The 19,555-nt window shown below is 36.4% G+C and overlaps 1 protein-coding gene across 5 annotated transcripts in view; it reads right to left on the reverse strand.

Annotated features, from left to right (window-relative positions):
• RhoGAP100F (Rho GTPase activating protein at 100F) overlaps positions 1 to 19,555 on the reverse strand; it is an 858,958-nt gene that overhangs the window by 175,081 nt on the left and 664,322 nt on the right. For all 5 annotated transcript variants that reach the window (XM_083112158.1, XM_083112157.1, XM_083112159.1 and 2 more), the window contains one exon: positions 15,773 to 15,955. In XM_083112158.1, the coding sequence (XP_082968284.1) occupies positions 15,773 to 15,955 (183 nt within the window). The remainder of the gene's footprint in view (positions 1 to 15,772; positions 15,956 to 19,555) is intronic.

The raw sequence follows: 19,555 nt of genomic DNA on the forward strand, positions 1-19,555 counted from the left end.
ATACAACTTGTAAATGAAAATGTAATATTTTATATTACCTTTCTGTAATTGGAGATTTGTCTCTGTTGAAGGGAAATAAATAAATAAACTGGGATTCTTAGCTCCATAGTCTGAATAATGCATTTGCCCTCATCAGGTAGGGTATTAGGCATAGCTTCCCCTGTAGAGTTTAATGAACTGTACCTCATCAAAGCATTATTATCATTGGCAGCTCTTCTAAATGTGATTCTTAAACCACCCTTCCACATAATATCTTTGTAATCTGAGAAGAATCCTGGCAACAGGCGCATAGGGAACAGCACTGTGTGGCTCTTAGATATAATTTTATCACCAGCCTCAAATCCACCTATTTTGTAGTAAGAAGCCTCGGTTTTGGATAATTTTAGTGTGGCCAAAGCTGTCGAGGTAATGCCGGGATAATCCACTCTGTTTATAACAACACCATGTTTTCTGATCTCAATTTCAGAGAACAGATGTGGCACAAAATTGTCCACCAATCTTATATTTGAATTTGCCGGATAATCTGTTCCATCGAGCTTTACAACATCAAATTTGATGTATAGATCTGCTCTGTGGGGGTGTATAAAGCCATCCCCTACATCAAGATCAACCTCAATTTCTGTGTTGGGTTGATTTAAATTTGCAAATGTCCTCCTGTTTGGAGGGAATGATTGTAGCTCATAACTCTCAATATTTTCAATTTTTTTGTATGTATTTTTATTTAAATATTAATCTCTATGATTGCAGTTGTTGTGGCTCCAGCAAAATCAACTAATTCTTCTTTTTCATTAGTGACCATCAACTCAATGTTATCTATTCTATTATGGCACACAGGGAAATATAATGTTGGGGATGGAGTGTAGATGATTGGCTCCATAAATTCAGAATTAGGTTTGAATGTTGCAATGATGCCAGTTTGTTTGTGAGTGCCTATGCCATTTGATTTGGTGATCATACCCTCGGCTACATTACAGTGAATATTGAGAGTCTCTATGGCTAAGAATTTAGGTATATTAATAGCAGTGTGTTTGATGGCCGGTTCAAGTTTTGTGTTGTTCTCAAAGCCTAACAGCTCTCCTATAGTACCCAGATCCACTGTTTCTGTAGCAGATACAATCTCTATTCTGTGAGTGACAGAATTTTGAGTTAATACTATACCTCTGGGTAATTGAGCATTTAGAGTGGACAGATTATATTGCCCTGGAGTGATGACAATTTTTTGATCCCCTACTGCAATTTTGTTGTTGTGGTGTGTAATATTAGGGATCAAGTACATGCCGTAAAATGCTCTGAGAGCTATTGTTTTGGGATACACTATATCATCATGTAATTTGAGTTTCAATATTGAATTTTGGCTGGTGAGATGGAATACCCCCATGATGTTTTAAATACCACAGGGCCTTTTGAAAAATTTCAATTGATGGTTTATTTATTTGAGACATATATCTAAGAACAGATAAACACAAATGTCCACAATTAACATCTTTGAAGTTTTGAACACGGGTATTATTGTAATAAAGATTAGTTGATTTTAGATATTTTACTAAATTTTCAGGTGGAACACCTCCAAATGAATCAAACACAAATGCCTCATTTTTTAAATATTTAAGATAGCAGATCCAGTGAGCGCCATGATTTTTGTACTTATCCAAATTAACAATGCCACACTCTTTGTTGAGTGGTTGTTCTGGTAAAGAATCAGACATGTACACACCTCTAAAATTTTTGATGCCCAGTGGCTTGATTAAAGCTTCAATATCTTGGTTTGTAAGCGGCTCTTGTTTTTTTAAACTTATTCATGGCTCTCTTAACACCTTTGCCTTGTTTCTCCATGGCCAGGTTATGGCGCTTCAATTCATCTAATTCTGCCCTATTTTTCTTGGCATCTATTACTGTTTTTGCTATGGCAGCTGATCCCCCAGCCAAGCTCCCAACAGCCCCAAGTGCTGCTAAGATGGCCGGGATAGTAAATATGAAACCCCCCACATGTGATTTTTTTCTAGATTGTTGTAATTTTTTTAATTAGGGGGTACTAAGCAACAATTTCATACCATGGCCCTTTGCAAGACAAGAATTTTTTTCTTGCGCTGCTTTTTGGTTAAAAGGCTATCAATAGTTTTAAGAGATTTAAGACCTGCATAAGGTATTTGATACATAACACCCTTGGCCTTCATTCTAGGTTTATTATATATATATATATATTCAAAGCCCCCACCCCAGCTTTGTTTGGTGTTCATAGCTATGGTGGTCCCCAATGCTGCTATTCTCTCACTCAAAGAAGCATCTTTGCTTACAAATCTACCAAATGCAGCCTCTCCTAATTTCTTGTCTGCAACATGTCTCTTGTCAAGATCAGAATGTGTGTTGTATGCTATGTCATGGTCTCTACAAGCAGCATCTAGGGGATTAACACCAGGATCACCTCTGTTTAATCTATGCTCCAATTTTGTGCCTGGACCACAATACTGATAGCCTGGAATGTGTAGTTCAAATGGCAGCTTGTTTATAATGTCATTAACCAGTCCCCGGCCCTCAGAAATATTCCAAAATTTAGGTGGTAGAGTATTAATAATTTTTATAAGATATCCAATCCCCTTAGTGTCATTCACTATAAAATTAGACAATTTGGTGCTTATCATGTCCATAATTCCAACCTTTTCATTGTAAAAATTGTGGTTGCCAGCATTTTCCTCCCCAGCTATCACCAATAACCTATCTACAAGTTTCCTGACATCATCAACCCAGACAAATTCTTTAGGCAGGGTGTTGTATTGTTTGATTCCACTGCCTGTCCTAATTTGTGACCATATGGGCTTGATTAAATTGTTGTATTTTGCTCCACTGCTAGACTTGACTCTTTTTTGTGTGGGATCATTGTTCTGGTATAGAGCATCTGATTTTATTAATATTTCTTTGTAATGCTCATAATCTTGATCTGTATAGCTGCCAGGCCTTTTCCTAGTCATCAGTTCCCACAACCCAGGTGTGCCGGGATATTTAACAAAACCACCTTTTTCTCCAAGATGAGATTCTGAATATACAATTATATCATCTCCCAAAAATGTTACTCTGAAATTGCCAATTCTATATATGATGCTACCATCACGCTCTGTGTCAGCATATAAGCCAAAGACCTCATCTTTGTTGTCTTTAGGTGTGCTTAAATATTTTTGAGCAAGAAGACCCAATTCAATAGGATCCTGACTAGCTTCAATTCTTCGAGGAGCAACAGGACTAGGTGTATGAATACTGGAAAGTGGGGTGATTGGATAATCTAATATGTTTCTTGCAGCTACAGGTACAAGCTCTGTGATCAAATTTTGATTTTGCTCTGTAACAGTTTTGATATTTTTACCTAATTCACTAATAGCATCAATAATAGGCTGTTCTGTTTGTTTGTGTTGTTCATAAATTCCTCGGTTCTCTGATTTCCATCCCTTAAATCTTTTTACAAGATAATCTCTTAATTTAAGATCATCAATAATTGGCCTTTTCATGGTTATTTATATATGTTTCAATGTCTAGAAAATTGTTGATTTTATTTCTGTATTTGCCACTATTGGGTTTTCTTGTCATATCAATTGTGACAAACCCATAGCTGTCCTGGTTCCAGCACCTGCTGCAAAACTTGGAAAAATTATTGTAGCTCAAGTCCCCACCTACATATTCATCATGTATGTGTTTGAGGTTGGTATGATCTTGATGAAACACACATATCAAATTGCTGTTGTCTCGGATCAGCTGCTTGGGAATTTTAGAAAAAGTCTGTGCCAGGTAGAAACAATCAATGTTTTTGTGTCGCCCCAGTGTAAAAAAATTTCTAACCTTGTTTTGATTATCCAGTATAATGTCATCAAACACAACAACAGAATTATCGAGACATTCATGAAGTGGCTTAACATCTGGTTCAAAAGTGGCTATATCCAATCCATCATATAGCTTCATCAGCTGCTGATATTTTAATTGTTCCAAGCTCTTAGAGAAAACATACAAGTGCCTGTTTTTCCAGTCTAACCAGTTGGGTGCCAATAAAAAATTATCAATCATTAGTGTAGTTTTACCACAAGCTGATGGCCCAACAGTAAGACATCTAATATTTTCAGGCAGCAACTTGCCATTTCTCTTAATCTGCTGTTCAGGTTCTGGCAGCCTTTTTATAACATCCCAGGTGCTCATATTATCACTTTGTCTGCATCGATCCAGCTGTGTTCTGGAAGTCCTAGCCATTTGACAAATAACTTGTTGCCTTTTCTGCGGATGATTTTTTCTATGAGATATGTGTCAGGCTGTTTAGTTTTGTTGAGTTCTTCTTCATAGAACCGGCCTTTGAGAATTTCTCCTCGGTGGTCTTTTATTATATATGTGTTAAGGGTCCCAGGTTTAATTTGAACCACTGTAAATAATTCAGTGCTCCAGTTTCTTGTAAAGCCTCTTTTGAATAAGTGCTTATATTTGCTGATTCTTACTTGATCACCCACCTTGTATTTGGCTTTTCTTGTTGTTGGCTGGTATCTAGGATAATAAACAGTCCTGATCAATTTTTGCTCATCAGATGAAGTTACTTCAGAGGGTTTCATGTTGATTGTGGAATGGACCGAGTTGTTATATTTATGTAGAAGTTCTGGAAGAATATTAAGCCATTTATAATTACCTTGAAGTGTAAATTGTTTATACATAAGATTTTTTAGAGTTTTGTTGAATCTCTCTACAATTGAGGCCTTGAGATCACTGTAACTCGAATAATGTTGTATTGACTGGCTTTTAATAAATTGTTGGAACACAGAATTATAAAATTCTTTGCCATTATCTGTTTGCAAATAGCGCGGTGATCTTCCACTCTGATTGATGATTGTCCTGAAGGCTTCTGTAACACATGCTCCAGTCTTGGATTTGAGTGGCACAGCCCAGGCAAATTTTGAAAGTGTGTCTATTACAGTGAGTAGATACTTGTAGCCCTTGTTGATTTTGTCTAAGTTTTTCAGCTGTCCACTTGCCATCTCAATCAAGTCGCTCTGCCATAAATCATCTATGCCTTTTGTAACTACTGGCAGTCTCTTATAATTATGTCTGGCTTGTCTGTGTAATTCATCAACAATAATTTGTCTAGACATAATATGTAAACAGGAATATTGCAACTATGGGGTGTTCAGCAGCTGATACTACAGGATTTTCTAAATATAATTTGTCTCCTATTTGTATATGAAATTCCAGAGAGCCATCATCTTCAGCATAAGATGTTTCTAATGTATTGGGATCTGTAAAATCCTCTAACTCTACACTGGTGATTTTTGGTTTGTTGTCAGCATTTGTTATTGATAAGGTGGGGTAGTGGTGTGCCTGTGGTTGAAGCCAATATTTGATCTTGATTGGTCTCAGTGTGCCCCCAACAAAAAAATTGGTAACAAAATTGTGCAGGGGACAGCATATATATTTTGCCACCTGGTGTAAATGGTGAATCATATTCTTTGTTGGGGATGCTGTACAATTCAAGAATTACTGTATGTTTAGGATTCTCGATTATGCCGGTTATTTCTTTTTCTGCTGTAAGCAATCTGCTTGTTACAGATTCAAGGTGCTCATTAATAGTCCTAACAACATCATCATGGCCTGGCTTGATTTTTATGTCCACAACAAGTTTCTTGTATTGTTGCACAATCTCTTGAAGCTGGGTGGCAAAAACAGACAGAGCATTTGCTTGATTGGATTCCATGGTCCCTAGCTGTTGCTTGATATTAGCTACAATTTGTTGCAAATTTTCAATAACTGCCAATTTTGAATTTTGAGCAGTAAAATCATGGACCTGTCTTCTGATATCCTCAAACAGGGCATGCAGTTCATTAATATGTTGATTGGTTGGTAGAGTGGCCACTGTCTGAGTAAGTTGTTTGATCTCTGTCTGGATATTCTTGATATCTTCTGATTTCAATATGCGATTCACAGCTCTCTTAATATTTTTAAGTTCCTGTGATGTAGGCAGATTTGTTACAGTATTTTGCAAAGATTCAAGTGGCAATTTCACATTATTTAATTCAGAAGCATCAGCCACATTTTGCATAGCATTTTGGAGCAGGGCTATATCTGCCTGAGTGGGTGTTGATTGTTGTAAAATTTCAAGTTTTGTTTGGATATCATCGATCAAGTGATGAAAATGAGATAGCTCAGATTCAGTGTTGAGGTTTTCAAGCTTTGTGATCTGTTGCTGGACACTGACAAGGGTGTCTACAATACCAGGCAGGCGGGATTCTAGAGATCCTTGTACATTTGTCAAATCACTTTGCACTGCTGCTATTGTACCCTCAAGATGGGTTATGGTACTTTGAATTTTTCCAAAATCTTCATATGTTTCAAGTTGCAGCTTAATGTTGGCAACACTCCGAGTTATTGCACTCAAAGCATCAGAAGATGGCAAGTTGTTCATAAAATTTTCAAGTGTCTCAATTTTTTCTTTAACCTCGGCTATGGCATTGTTCAGAGGGTCCAGATTAGGTATCTGGAGTGATTGAATCTGTTCCTTTAGAGTGGAAATCACTATATCAAAATCTTCTTGTGATTTTATGCTTTTGACAATTGTTTGGAGCTGTGTCTGGACATTATTTATCTGCTCTTCCAATTGCTGTTTCAATTGCTCAGAGTTGGTGGCCTGGGTCTTAAATTTGGCTTGAAGAGCTGCTACAGCTTCTTCTAAACTTTGAAAATTATCCAATGTGGCCAAATCAGTATATTTCTGAAGCAATAATTTGAGTTCTGAGTCAATTTTAAGAAGAGGGTCCATGCATTGTGATTGTAAATTTGTAATTTCTAGTTGAAGACTGGCATTGAGTGTGGTTTGTAAAGCTTGTAAATCACTTCTTAATTTCTTGACTCTGACATCAAGCATCAGAATCTCATCACTGTGATCTTCATGTCTTGTATGGCCAAATATATCATTAGGCATTTTGTTTTAGTGGTTATTTATTATTGAATATCTGATTCTTAATTCTATAAAAAAAGGTATAAGCTTGTAATATGATCCCGGGACCTCAATATATAAGCAGTCACCAGCAGAAACAGTATATACAGTGCCAGAAATCATGTTTGAGTGCTTAATTCTATAAATATTTCTCCCTACTGAAATCTTGACATTACCCTCAGGGGTTGTAATAAATTGCAATTGACCACCTACAGGTAATTGGTAATGATTTAAATTATTGTTAAATATGTACAATGTTTTACCTGTTTCATCATCAACATCTGTAAGTATGCTGTTCAGATGAATAATTAACAAAGCACTTAGTTTAGATATTATATCAGAAGAGGGTTGTGGTGTTGGCAGGTCCATAATAGCCTGTTTTTTGAACCCAAATAAGTTCATAGGCATGTTTATTTATTTCAAATCATGCTCTGTAATTGGGCATTGATTACCACTTTTCAAATCACAATGACCCAATGGTAGAGTATGTATGCCACATGATAAAATGCATCTCTTATCATCATGTGGATCCAGAGCCACTTTTCTTACAATATTTGTAGTCAACAAGTGATCCACACTCTGAATTCTGGATTCTGATGTTCTGATTGTGCTACATGATTTGAGGCAATTTTTGTAATCTTCAAATTCAAGCTCTTTGTCTACAGTCACTCTGCCAATGCCCTTGGCCTTTTTGGCAATAGCGCCACTACATGTTTCAAAACTGTACATCTTGGCCCTTAACCCAGCAAATGCCACAATAACATCACCAAGTGTCTCATCTTTTAACTTGCCAGGCACCTTTTTGTTGTGGGGTTTAATTTTTGAATGTTCAGTGGTATCAAAATATTTAAACAATTCAGGCTGTGCTATATCTTGATAAACATCTTCTGTTTGAATATCAAGAACAAAACTATCTGTGTCCATGTACATCAGTTTTACACGATCCTTATAAAAAGGCTTCAACACATTATAAAACAATTTTAACATGTTTAATTTGGCCAATTCCAATATCACAGCCCCTACATAAATAGGCTTATCAAACTTAATCTTTGTTTTTTTCATGTTGAAAAGTGCCATATTCTCATCATAAATTCTTCTGTAATTGAAGTTGGGCTTTGCAATCAATTTTTTGCTCCGGCTGGGGTCAGTAATTATTTTAACATCAATATATTTTCTGACATTTTCTATTGTTTTGCCATACACAGAATTAACCATCAATTTAAACAAGGTCTTATCAAATTGGTTCATTGCAGATGTTCGAAGCTCTGTGTTTGTATCAATATATGGTTTCAACCATCTTGAGTGCCTGAACCTCAAAACTTTTCCAACTTTGGTCACTTGGACACCATGATTTATTAGGAACTGGAGGTTTTTGTAATATAAGACATAACCCTGTTTTGGCTCTAGAGTCATCATCAATTTCTTCTGTTTAGAGCCAGGTGAGCACTCAACCTCAGGAATTGGGGGAGATCAGAAAATGTGTTGTGTAAATCATCAGGAATTGTCAGATCAACCTCTAAGAACAGGCCATAGTTACTGTCATCAAAATCCTTAAGATCTTCAATATTAAAATCTTCAACCCACTCAAGCCCTGCATATGGCAGTTTTTTCATCATAGCATAACCATAGAGGCTATTGGCATCTACATACAGTATATAATTTGATGGCAGTGCTGGATCATAATCAGGACTATATTTGTTATTTGCTCTGGCATATCTCCGAGAACATTGCACCATGCCTCCTCTTATACATTGTTCCATAAACAGATACATATCTTGATCCTGGATCAGATCCAATTGCATTTTAGTGTTTAAAAACATTGCAGACCATGCTAGGCCCGGAGCACTGTAAAAATACATTGGATCCTGCTTATAATTTTCCATGGAAGATTTTCTAAATGCCTGAAGCTAAGAGAGTGACATCAAGTTTTAAATATGCCTTGTGATAATCACCAAATGTCTGGAATTTTAAATTGTTCCACATCAACTGGGCATGGTGATAATCATCATCAGTGATTCCAGATCCTCTGATTTTGCTGTAAAACTCTTGTTGTGGTGGCAGAGAACACTCATCAAATTTAGAAAAATCTGTAACATAATCATATGGATATACACCCTTCCGCCTAATTAATTTCAGCTCCTGATTTGGAAACAAAGCACATGTGATTTTGAATTGATCATCAGATAATTGAGTGGCCAGTGTGGCCAGGCTAGCAGACAGAATTCTGTATGAATCAAGAAATCTTAAGTGAATAGGAACACCATTAACTTTAATTATTTTGCTAATGGCAATATATTTCTCATTATTTTCAGCTAAAATATTTAAATTCTGCTTGTCAAACCCCTCGTACCTGATCAAATGATGAAAATCATAATTGGATGCACCATGGCAAAATATAGGGACAAATTTTGGTCTCTGGATCTTAATATTACAGCTATTACACAGGGCCATTAAGAATTTACCATCTGTATGAGAATGGTGATGAACCTTGATATTTGTATCTGAAAATTCACAATCACATACCGGGCATTTTTCTGCATTATTGAAATCTTCAATCTGATCCTCTGTTAAAGGCAACATAGGTTTTGATTTTAATAAGACATTAGATGCTATGTTATGGCACTCATTTTCTATTCTATGTGCAAATTTTTTGATGGCATCTGCTCCCATGTATAAATTTTCTTTACTAACAACACCATCCTGTACAACTACATAATAAAAACTAGAAGGTTCATGTAGCTGGTATGGTGTAATTGAAGATTCATCAGGATCTGGGCTGCATAATGCAAGGGGTTTGAGGTTTGATTCAAAATCACAGACTATATATGCTGGGTGTTCCAACAAGGCTTCAAATTTTTTTGAATTTGGCATTTTCACTTGGATTAGGCATCACCATATGAACAGGTTTATGATTGCCACAGTATTTCAGATGCTCAATTAACTTGTTTTTAGCAATTTCTGCATTCTCTTCCCGAACCCCATTCACCATTTTTTGACCATCAAATACAGTTAAACATCTTCTACACAACTTGAATATTCTATTAAATTTGTCTAGTTGTTTTCTTACTAAAGCTTCAAGACTGTGTATCAGAGTGTAATGGTGTGTATCATCCCCTTCAATTAAGAGCAGATCAATCGGAGCAGCAGAATCATCATCAAATGTACTGATTCTGAGAGGTGCTATCAAGCAATTGCCACGGCCAGTAGAACAAATAAATACATTAATAGATAATTGTTTACCATTGATATTCCTGGCCTTTTTTCAAATTTATCAATATTCTGAACAGACATTGGATATTCTAAACCCTCCATTGCTTCATCAAAATCATTTTCATGTTGTTTATAAAAAGTTATTCGCTGAGGATCCTTTGAAAGTGGATACAAAGCAGCTAAAATACACCACAAAAAGCATTTCTCATCATTATTTTTTATATTAACCACGGCTTGTTTGTTTTTAATATTGGCAGGTAATGGCAAATATGTAGATCCTTGTAATGGGCTGAATTCAGAAATATTAACATAGAGCTTGTGTGGAGATCCGCATAGGCTCCATCCAGACTCTTTTGCTGCAAATTCAGAGTGTTTAATATTCAATTGATCTATCAAACTGCTTATTATTTTGTCTGAATTTGCATTTGAATATACAGCTACAGTTTCTGTTATGTGGGGCTGTGTAAATTTTGTGCCATTTGGCTTCTTATATTGTGTAAACAATTTGAGGGACAGCTTATAAGAGCCATTTTGTGCATTTAGAATTGCCTGCACATCTGGATTTATACTGTTCAAAAAATTCTTAATGTCACATTTTGGCTCTGATACAAACCGGTGATCCCTAAGTTGGCCATTAAAACTGCTATGGATAGGTTAATAGCGTGGCTGCTTTGCCGGTCCAGCATTAACAGGTGTTTCATGCTTCCTTTTCAGACCAGATGTAGATGGTTGTGGGGGCAATGTTGATGACTGTTCATAACAAATACACTTATGCCATTTGTAATAAGCCTTGCTTAATATTTTATGGCATCTTGGACACATTTTTGTAGCCTTTCTGCATTTCTTAGGGTCACAAATATGGCGATGCCTAGACCAATTAGAACTAGATATATTTTTATTACACTGATTGCAATATTTTTGTTTTGGCATTTTTGTTGTTTGTGTATATAAAATTTATTGGTCCAAAAAAACAGAACTATGGACAATATGCCAAAACAATTATAACAGCAGTTAGTGGCTGAGCTGGTGCTTTTATACCCAAACAACAGCAATAACTAGGCTCTGGTGATCCCCAATATAAAATAGTTTTGCTCTTTTATGCTGTTGTACAACACACTTTACCAGGTTTCAAACCTCAGCTGTATATCAGCTAGCAGTGAATATTCTCAAAATCTCACGTGTGGAGATATTATTTTGCCACATGTATTTCAATCTTACATATTTTATCAGGACTCAAACCCAGAGCTCTTGTTTACAAGGCAACAATATTAACACTTTGCCATCAGAGGAGACCTCACATTTTACCAGGACTCAAACCCAGAGCTCTTGTTTACAAGGCAACAATATTAACACTTTGCCATCAGGGGAGGCCTCAAACACAGAAGCCTCTTGATTACAAAGCATATAAGCCATGGGACAATGTCCACATGCAATACACATTGAATATCAGAACCCAGGAGTTATGAGCTCTATATCAGCTAAATACAATTCAAAGTTGGACTTTGAACTGTGCAATGAATATTCTGTAAGTCTCACTCGGCAGAACAAGGCAAAACCTGAATCCAATTCAGGCATATATGATAACATGCAAGAGTGAAGTTTTATGCTCTTCCAGTAAATTGGAGTTAATAGCATGATGGCATGGCAATTTTCCCTGAAAGGGCACCGTGTAGATTTTATCTCATGCATGCAAGCATATAAAATCTCCCAGGCGTGCATAATTTATTGCTGGCCGGGACATGAAACTGATCAAAGATTAGAAAAAACATGAAACTTCTTGCCTGCCCTTGTCCTATTGTATTGATCTGTAAGTTGTAGAGGATGAGAATATAAGCATTTTGCCTTAGTTTTTAAGTATAGCCAAAACAAAATTAAGAAGGGGCATATTTTTGACAAGTTTATGGACAACAAACTGAGAGATGTAGCTTTTACACACATGGGCAAATCTGTCTGAGGGGAGTTCTTCATTTCTACACTAGAATTCAAGATTCTTGGGATTTTGACAGAATAACACACTATAAACAATAAAATCATATGGGTACTTGACATAATTTTAAGTGTGGGCAAATCGGGGCATATGAACTCTTCTTTTCTACACTAGGATTCAAAATTCTTAGAATTAAGAGCATATCACACTTGAAGAAATGGGGAATAAGGGCATCTTGGCATAATTTTAAGTGTGGGCAAATCGGGCTGTTTAATCAAATGACCTCTTCTTTTCTACGCTATAAGTGCGCTCATAATATCATCAATTATACTACTCCCAGCGTTAGCGTTTGCTGCTTACATCAAACAATTATCTATATTTTTAAATCTAGTGAATAAGTTAAAATCAAATTCTCAGAGATATTCACCAATAGCGTTCTCAGACATCTTGATCAGTGTGAATGTCATTCATTCATGCATTCTAGATGCATTGTGTTCATAATATTTGAACATTTTTGTTCTTAATACAGTTTCTATCGCACTAACACTAAAAAAATGTCATAAACTAATACTTCTCATTACAAATAACTTGAAAAATGGCTATACATTTATGTGAGAGTGTCATTGTCGAAAATTTGCAATTTGGTCTTCGGCCATTGTCACTGTTTGACTGACAAAAACAACATTGTGCAAGTAGTTTTCTTATTTCAATATAGATGGCAGTAAAGACTAACACCTTCCTAGTCAACTGGTAAAAACAGTTTACATCTACCGCCAATAGATGGCATCCAACAGCAGTTTGATGTCAACCATGCAGAGAACGTACAAGTGTACGTCGAAACGCCCTTAACACAGAATTCCGCGTAAGTCGTTACCCTTAAGGGGTAAAGTAAATATAAATAATTTTCAGTGATTTTCAGTGTCTCCAGTTTATATTATATTCCACTAAAACAGTCCGCTATTCCCCACATCCCACCCGTTAAACGATTTGATGACGATTTGTACCGAGGTTAAGCGACTTTGGGGTCTCCAACTGAGTGGCTGAGCCGGCAATTTTCGGGCTTGTAACTGAAGTTCCTGTCTGTGAATGGGTGATCTTTGTGAGCGCTCTTTAATCAATTCTATGCAATTATCACTTCATCATAGTCGTGGGAAGCAACCAAAAGTGGTGTAAATGCAACGGAAAATAACATATTTCAACAAATACAATTTTGGGTCACCTGTGGAAAACTTATTTTCCGATCATCCTTCGTGTTTTGCAATTACACTACTTTAGTTGGACGAAGAAATGGTTTTCAGTTCTTGTTTTAAGCCCACTTTATGCACAGAAAAACTAATCGGGACTGGGTCTAACGTTTAAAGTAGCATCCGAACCACTATGGGCCTCAACCGGTTATAGAACCCCAGATCCCTTGATTGCAGGAAGAAATAGTGTTTGTAATCTGTGCGTAGAACGAATTCAAACAGGCGAACCGCACTCCTTTTTTTCAATGCTGACGAACCACTGGAATAACAGAAATATTTTTCAATATGATTTGACCCGCTTGGTCCAGATTTATATTTTTTGCTGACCACAGAGCACACGGCAAGAAGCTGATTCAATAAAATGCTAAATTTGTAAGAATCAGCTCTCAAGAATGTCCACATTTGGTTAAAATTGGTACCAAAGCGGCCACAGTAACTGACGTCATCTGTTAACGTTTTCAGCCTATTTGTTTTTATCTTTACAAAAACGCTAAGAAATGAAGTACTCTCGCGCTTCTGGTAAGCATAGGTACGTACAATTCCTGCAATACAGTTACATCTAATCTCGCATAGTTACAGAAGAACATTTGGAGGGAAAGATTACCCCAGCAATGCTAGGGTTTTGCCACCCAATGACCGTTCACTACTCATCATGAACCAACCTTTATACATGAAACTTTCAAAAATGTTTTATTTCCAGGTAATCACCCAGCGAATCAAGAAACTTTGCACAAAGCATTATTATAGCCCATATGCATATTTTGTATTTTGCTCTGTATCAAACTAAAGTTCTAATACCTATAAGATCTACTGAAAAATTAAGTAAGTGTCGGTCTTAATTGTCCTTACGCACTCCTCAACGCACATCACATGTGATGGAATTAGAAACTTATGACGTAAGCATAAGAGGGAATTTTCAGAAATTCAACTCCTAAGTTAACAAAAGACGTTGGTAAAGTTTTTTATTTTAATACATTTACAACACAAAGCTTTAGAACTAGAAATATGAAAATACTTATGTTAAACAGAAGCCCTCAAGAGATGGCGCTGCTTATATTATTCATCTTTGCAAGGTTGTATTTGGCAGAGATCTATACAAACGGATAAATAAACAAACACATTACTCTTATGAAAGCTAATTTCTGATACCGACTGATGCACAACACTAATGCTTTGTAATTATTATCTATAAGAATGCCAATTTCTGATACATAAGTGCTATTGTATTCTTCTGCTTTATTTATTCTATTTTGAATTTGAAGTTCTGAGTTCAGAATTGTTCTTGTCTAGGAAATTGATTGATGAAGCAGTAGAAAGGTTAAAACGAGTTTAACAAGATAAGAATTAAGTCTTAAGACGAAGAGGTAGTAGGTTGATAGTCTAATTTTGACTTTATACTTCACTTTTCCCGTCACTGTGTCTCTACCATAACAAGGAATCTAGGTTCGAGTCCTGGGGATGGCAGGGGTGTGTATTTTTCCCATTCTGTATAGCACATAGTTTAACTTCTATTTCTGAAATGCTGATGCCTCGGTTGTATTAAATTTAAGATATGTAGCTTTGATGCACTTTTCTGATGCCACTGGCGTACGCAAGGGAGCTGATGGGTTCGTAGTCCCCTCAGGAAATTAAAAGAATTAAGAATTTCAAATGAAAACAGTAAAAAACACAGGAAAATCAAAACGTTAAATACAAACCCCTTTTAAAATAACCGCCCGATTAAACTTTTCTCCAACAACCTCTAAAACTAAGGTTAAAATTATAATTATGAAATATTTTATAGTGTAGAACGGAGCTATGTGATATCCAACTTTACAATTCACTCCGAAAAAAAAATCCTGCGATTATGATATTAAACACTAATCCATTATGGTTATGGAAATAATCGATTATTTAAATATTTCGAAATATTCGATCTCTATTATCAACCTAAGAAACGAGTTAGAAAGGATAGAGTGGCGAAAGTTTGAAATCGATCGTCTTTTGATTATATTTTATTAAATTGAACGCCTTAGTACATCACCTTATGCCGACTCCGAAGGAAATCTACGTACTTTTTTCCTCAAGTTGTTCGTATCATTAATTTATTAGTAATTTAATCGTTACAGTTACCTGGAGATATACAAAAAAAATGTTCATAAACTTACTAAAACAAAAGAAAGAGCCCACTTCATGTTTAGACGTGCTACATGGAAAGAAAACTTCATAAAAATACCATACTTCCAAACATAACTCCTCTTGGAGTATCAAATATTTTCCTTTGAAAGTTAATCTAAAGAAAACTGCCATCTAGCGTCAAATGTTTGAACTTTGTATTCATGTACCTAACCTGACGAAACCTAACCTACATTGGCACCTCACCAAGAGTGGTCGCTGCAGAGGAAACAGGAGGAAATTGAACTGAAGACAATTAATTCAAAGGAAAAAAAAGGCGGTTCTTACCTGCATCATGAGGAACTTCTTGGCTGCGTCAGTGGCGGCTGCCCCCATGTGCCGTGGGTCCAGCATCCTGACCACCATCTCCCCCCGTCGTTCCACCACCTCCAGTGCGGCGGCGGTCGTGGCATCGTGGTCATTTTCTACCGTCTCAATCTGACGGAATATCTCTGTGGAGATTCCGCTCACCTGAAAAGACACAATGTATTAATTCTTCTATGTAGAATCGCACAGTTCTTTCTACCCACATCTAGGGCATATTTGGATATAAATAATAATATTTTGAAATAAACTACTTGACACAAGTCCAAATATTGTTAATGGCTTTGCACCATATTTTCAATCAGTCATGTAAATAATACTGCTTTTTGTAATCTATCAGAATATTATAAAACTGAAATCCCTATTGAACCGACAATTAGTAGAATAACATCTAAAGAATATTGGGAAGCGATGAAAAATTAAAACCAAAAAATATCAACTGGGCCGGACGGAATCCCTCCTTATGTATTGAAAGCATGTGCAGAACTATTAGACGAACTATTCGTTAGAGAATAACATGTGGTAGGCCTAAAACATTAACAAAGTCAAACATTTTTAAAATAAACAGTAGAATGTGGGATCTAATGATCACTCTCTGCGCGCACATTGACGTAGTTCTCAAAAACGTGATAAATGAATGAATCATCATCGTGCCCGAACAGAGATCACGCCACCTTTCGTTGCAACGTGAAGACTGTATACAGTCGCTGTTCGTCATCTTGCCTGACAAAGCATACCTTCACAGATATATATATATATATATATATATATATATATATATATATTTAATATAAAGGGGCGAACCCCGAAAAAAATACCCTCCTCCACCCGCATACATTCCGATGTATGCGCTATTCTCCCGGTGCCTTCAATTATACCGGAATGTCAGTTATGAAATAATTTAAAATATTTATGCTGTTTGTAGCATTTCCAGGAAGGTTAATGATGCTGTAGGTAGACTAGTACACATACGTAATAAAGACACTCAATTACATAGAAGTGATGTATTCGTTGCATAATATACAGTACTTGCAGCCAGCCTGCAATACAGCTCATAGCGTCGCTTCTTTTCGCTCACAGACTATTCACACCTTTTTAACCAGGCACTATTGTGCAGAGAATATTCTGGCGGCCATCTTGGCTCCAAATGTACAAGGTACAGAACAATTACCGATCGTGATTTTTGGTCCACCCTGTATGTGGCTAGTCACATCCCTCTGAAAATAATATAAATTATATTTTGACAACTGCATTACGAAACTATCTTTTCCTGTAAAGTTAGAGCTTTCAATTTATCAAATGATCTTCAGATGAAAAGTGGCATTGTTAGATGCAGGGAACGTATTTGAAGGTTCATCACCTTTCCAAAAATATAGCTGTTTTCATACCGATCATTTGAGATATGCATTTTAGGACACGAAATCAAGTAAACTGAACACACTTTGTTGCACCTCTTTGAAATTAGAACATTTATCCCCTTCTTACTCCCTCTTCGATGATTCAGCACCTTTCGCCTTCCTTTTCTTTCACGTTTTCTTAAAAAATTGGAAAGAAAAAATAAATGATTTTCATTCTTCTTGAGCAGTTACATAAAATCCAATAGTCTCATTTTGTAGAGCAGAACGAGAGCTATAAAATAGTACAATATAATCATTGCAGTCACAATAGTTCCCAAGGTAATGTAGCAAAACCAGTGATGTACCGTACACTATAAGGTTACATCTACGTGCGTTGTCTACACGTAATCTACGCGTAGATTACATTGGGTTGTAGTTTACGTAGACAATTTAAAGGGCATTAAAATGAATTTTCAAGGGTTTCATGAAAGGAAAGTGACATTTTCAACTATATTGGTTCCTAACGAACTGCAAAGATTCCAATTTACGACAAAATTTCTCTTCTCTTCTATCATCAACTATGGAAGAAGATAAATAGTATGAAAAAAAGAAAACAGATGGCAGTCGTGAAGCAACATTAGTCTTTTCCCCATAAAATACTAGAATATTTACTATGTTAGGTTAATTTCCTAGGTGAGAAATTGTTCGAATTTGGAAGGGAGCTTATGAAAAATTCTCGTCACACATCAGCAACTGATACGCAGATTATTTTTGTTTTACTTCCACGCGCTCTTTGCTAAGTGATCACTTTTCGCCATGTTGTTTACATAGATTACGTCATGTACGTGCATAAAATAGTCTACGTGTAGAATGTAGTCTATCGTTGTTTACGCGCAAACGCACATCACTGAGCAAAACCCGCGAGAAAACACAACCTTCAACAAAACGTATTCGACAGACCACAGTTCTCTATACGGTCCAGTGGCGAAGCTCCTATGAGACTTTTGAGGCTTAGCCTACCCAAAAATGTTGAAATTAAAATGTTCTTGTACCTTGTAACAATCAAAGTTCGTTAAAACGAATTAAACTATGTAATCCGAACGTTTGGTTCCGCCGATCCTTCCAGATGTCTCGGCAGCCAGGCCAGAAAGAGGAGAGCGCGTTCGGTCCGAACTGTGAAAAGCCTCGCGATAAAAGGCAGCTACAGCGTGAGCTCTGTGTAGGTGGGAGGGGAGGGCAAGTGGAGGGAACTGCCCATTCGCTGGGTAAAAGCGACTAGCCTCAGAACCAACCTGATGTGCTTCTAGTCTTCTTGTGCAAAGTGTGTCGTTCACGCGCTTCATTGTTGAATGTTAATTTGCTTCAAGTGCATGCGCGCGTGCGTCTGTGTGTCACATAGTAGCTATATTTATGTTATAAAAATAGGTATAATACTGTGAAATTATGTGTTGAAAACTCTAAGAGGATTTGCAGTGAAATAAGTGTAAGTGAACAAGACTTCGTGGCTCTCAGATACTTAACCTACGAAATTTTGGACACACTGACTGTACAAATGGAAATACGTTTTGGAGATCTTGAAAAGATAAAAAACAAGTATCAGCACCCTGAAGAGAGTAAAGAATTATCTCCGTAATTCAATGAAAAATGAAAGATTAAGTTCTCTCAGTACAATAGCCATTGAAAAATAACTGGTTAAATAACTTTCTACTGATCAAGGCTTCAAGGCAAGAGTAATCGATACTTTTGCGACCAACAAGAATCGACGCATGGACCTGCTGTATAAAAAAATATAAGGTAAGCAGATTTTTCAGCCTACCCAGTATTTTCGCCTTATCTTCGCCACTGATCCGGTTCGCGCGCATTATATACAGAAGGCACAGAAAAAGAGAACATTGAATAAAGGCATTTTATCAGTACCTTTTCTTTTGCACATTTTTTAAATAATTTTCAGAACCTTTTTTTCCTTTGGATCATAATTATGAACCTTAAACACTATTGTGTCCCCATATTACATTGTAACTAGCGCTACGTGAATTTTACGTACATGAAGAAATTGATTTTCAACAGAAGCTCTACATCATGAAAACAAAACGACTATTCTTTTTTAACATTATTTTGTCTATTTTCCTTATATTGGTGTTTCATTCTTCACTTAAAAATGAATAAACATGGTCTTATTAAACATACAGAGTGTCCGAAAAGTCACGCAACCCGGTGTTTACGACCGTATAACGGAATAGCGAAACGCTTTCTGCCAAGAGAATGCCCTGTATATTGGGAAAATTTAGAGAGACAAACATATGTAAGAACATGCATGTTTTAATAACAAATAAGCAAAGTGTTGCCAAAGGCGGAAAAAAAATATTTGCAAATCGTGTGTATTGATGCACAGAACTCACTGAGGTAAATT

The sequence above is a fragment of the Lepisma saccharinum genome, chromosome 26 (assembly GCF_977018435.1).
Source record: "Lepisma saccharinum chromosome 26, izLepSacc3.1, whole genome shotgun sequence".
Lineage (NCBI taxonomy): Eukaryota > Metazoa > Arthropoda > Insecta > Zygentoma > Lepismatidae > Lepisma > Lepisma saccharinum.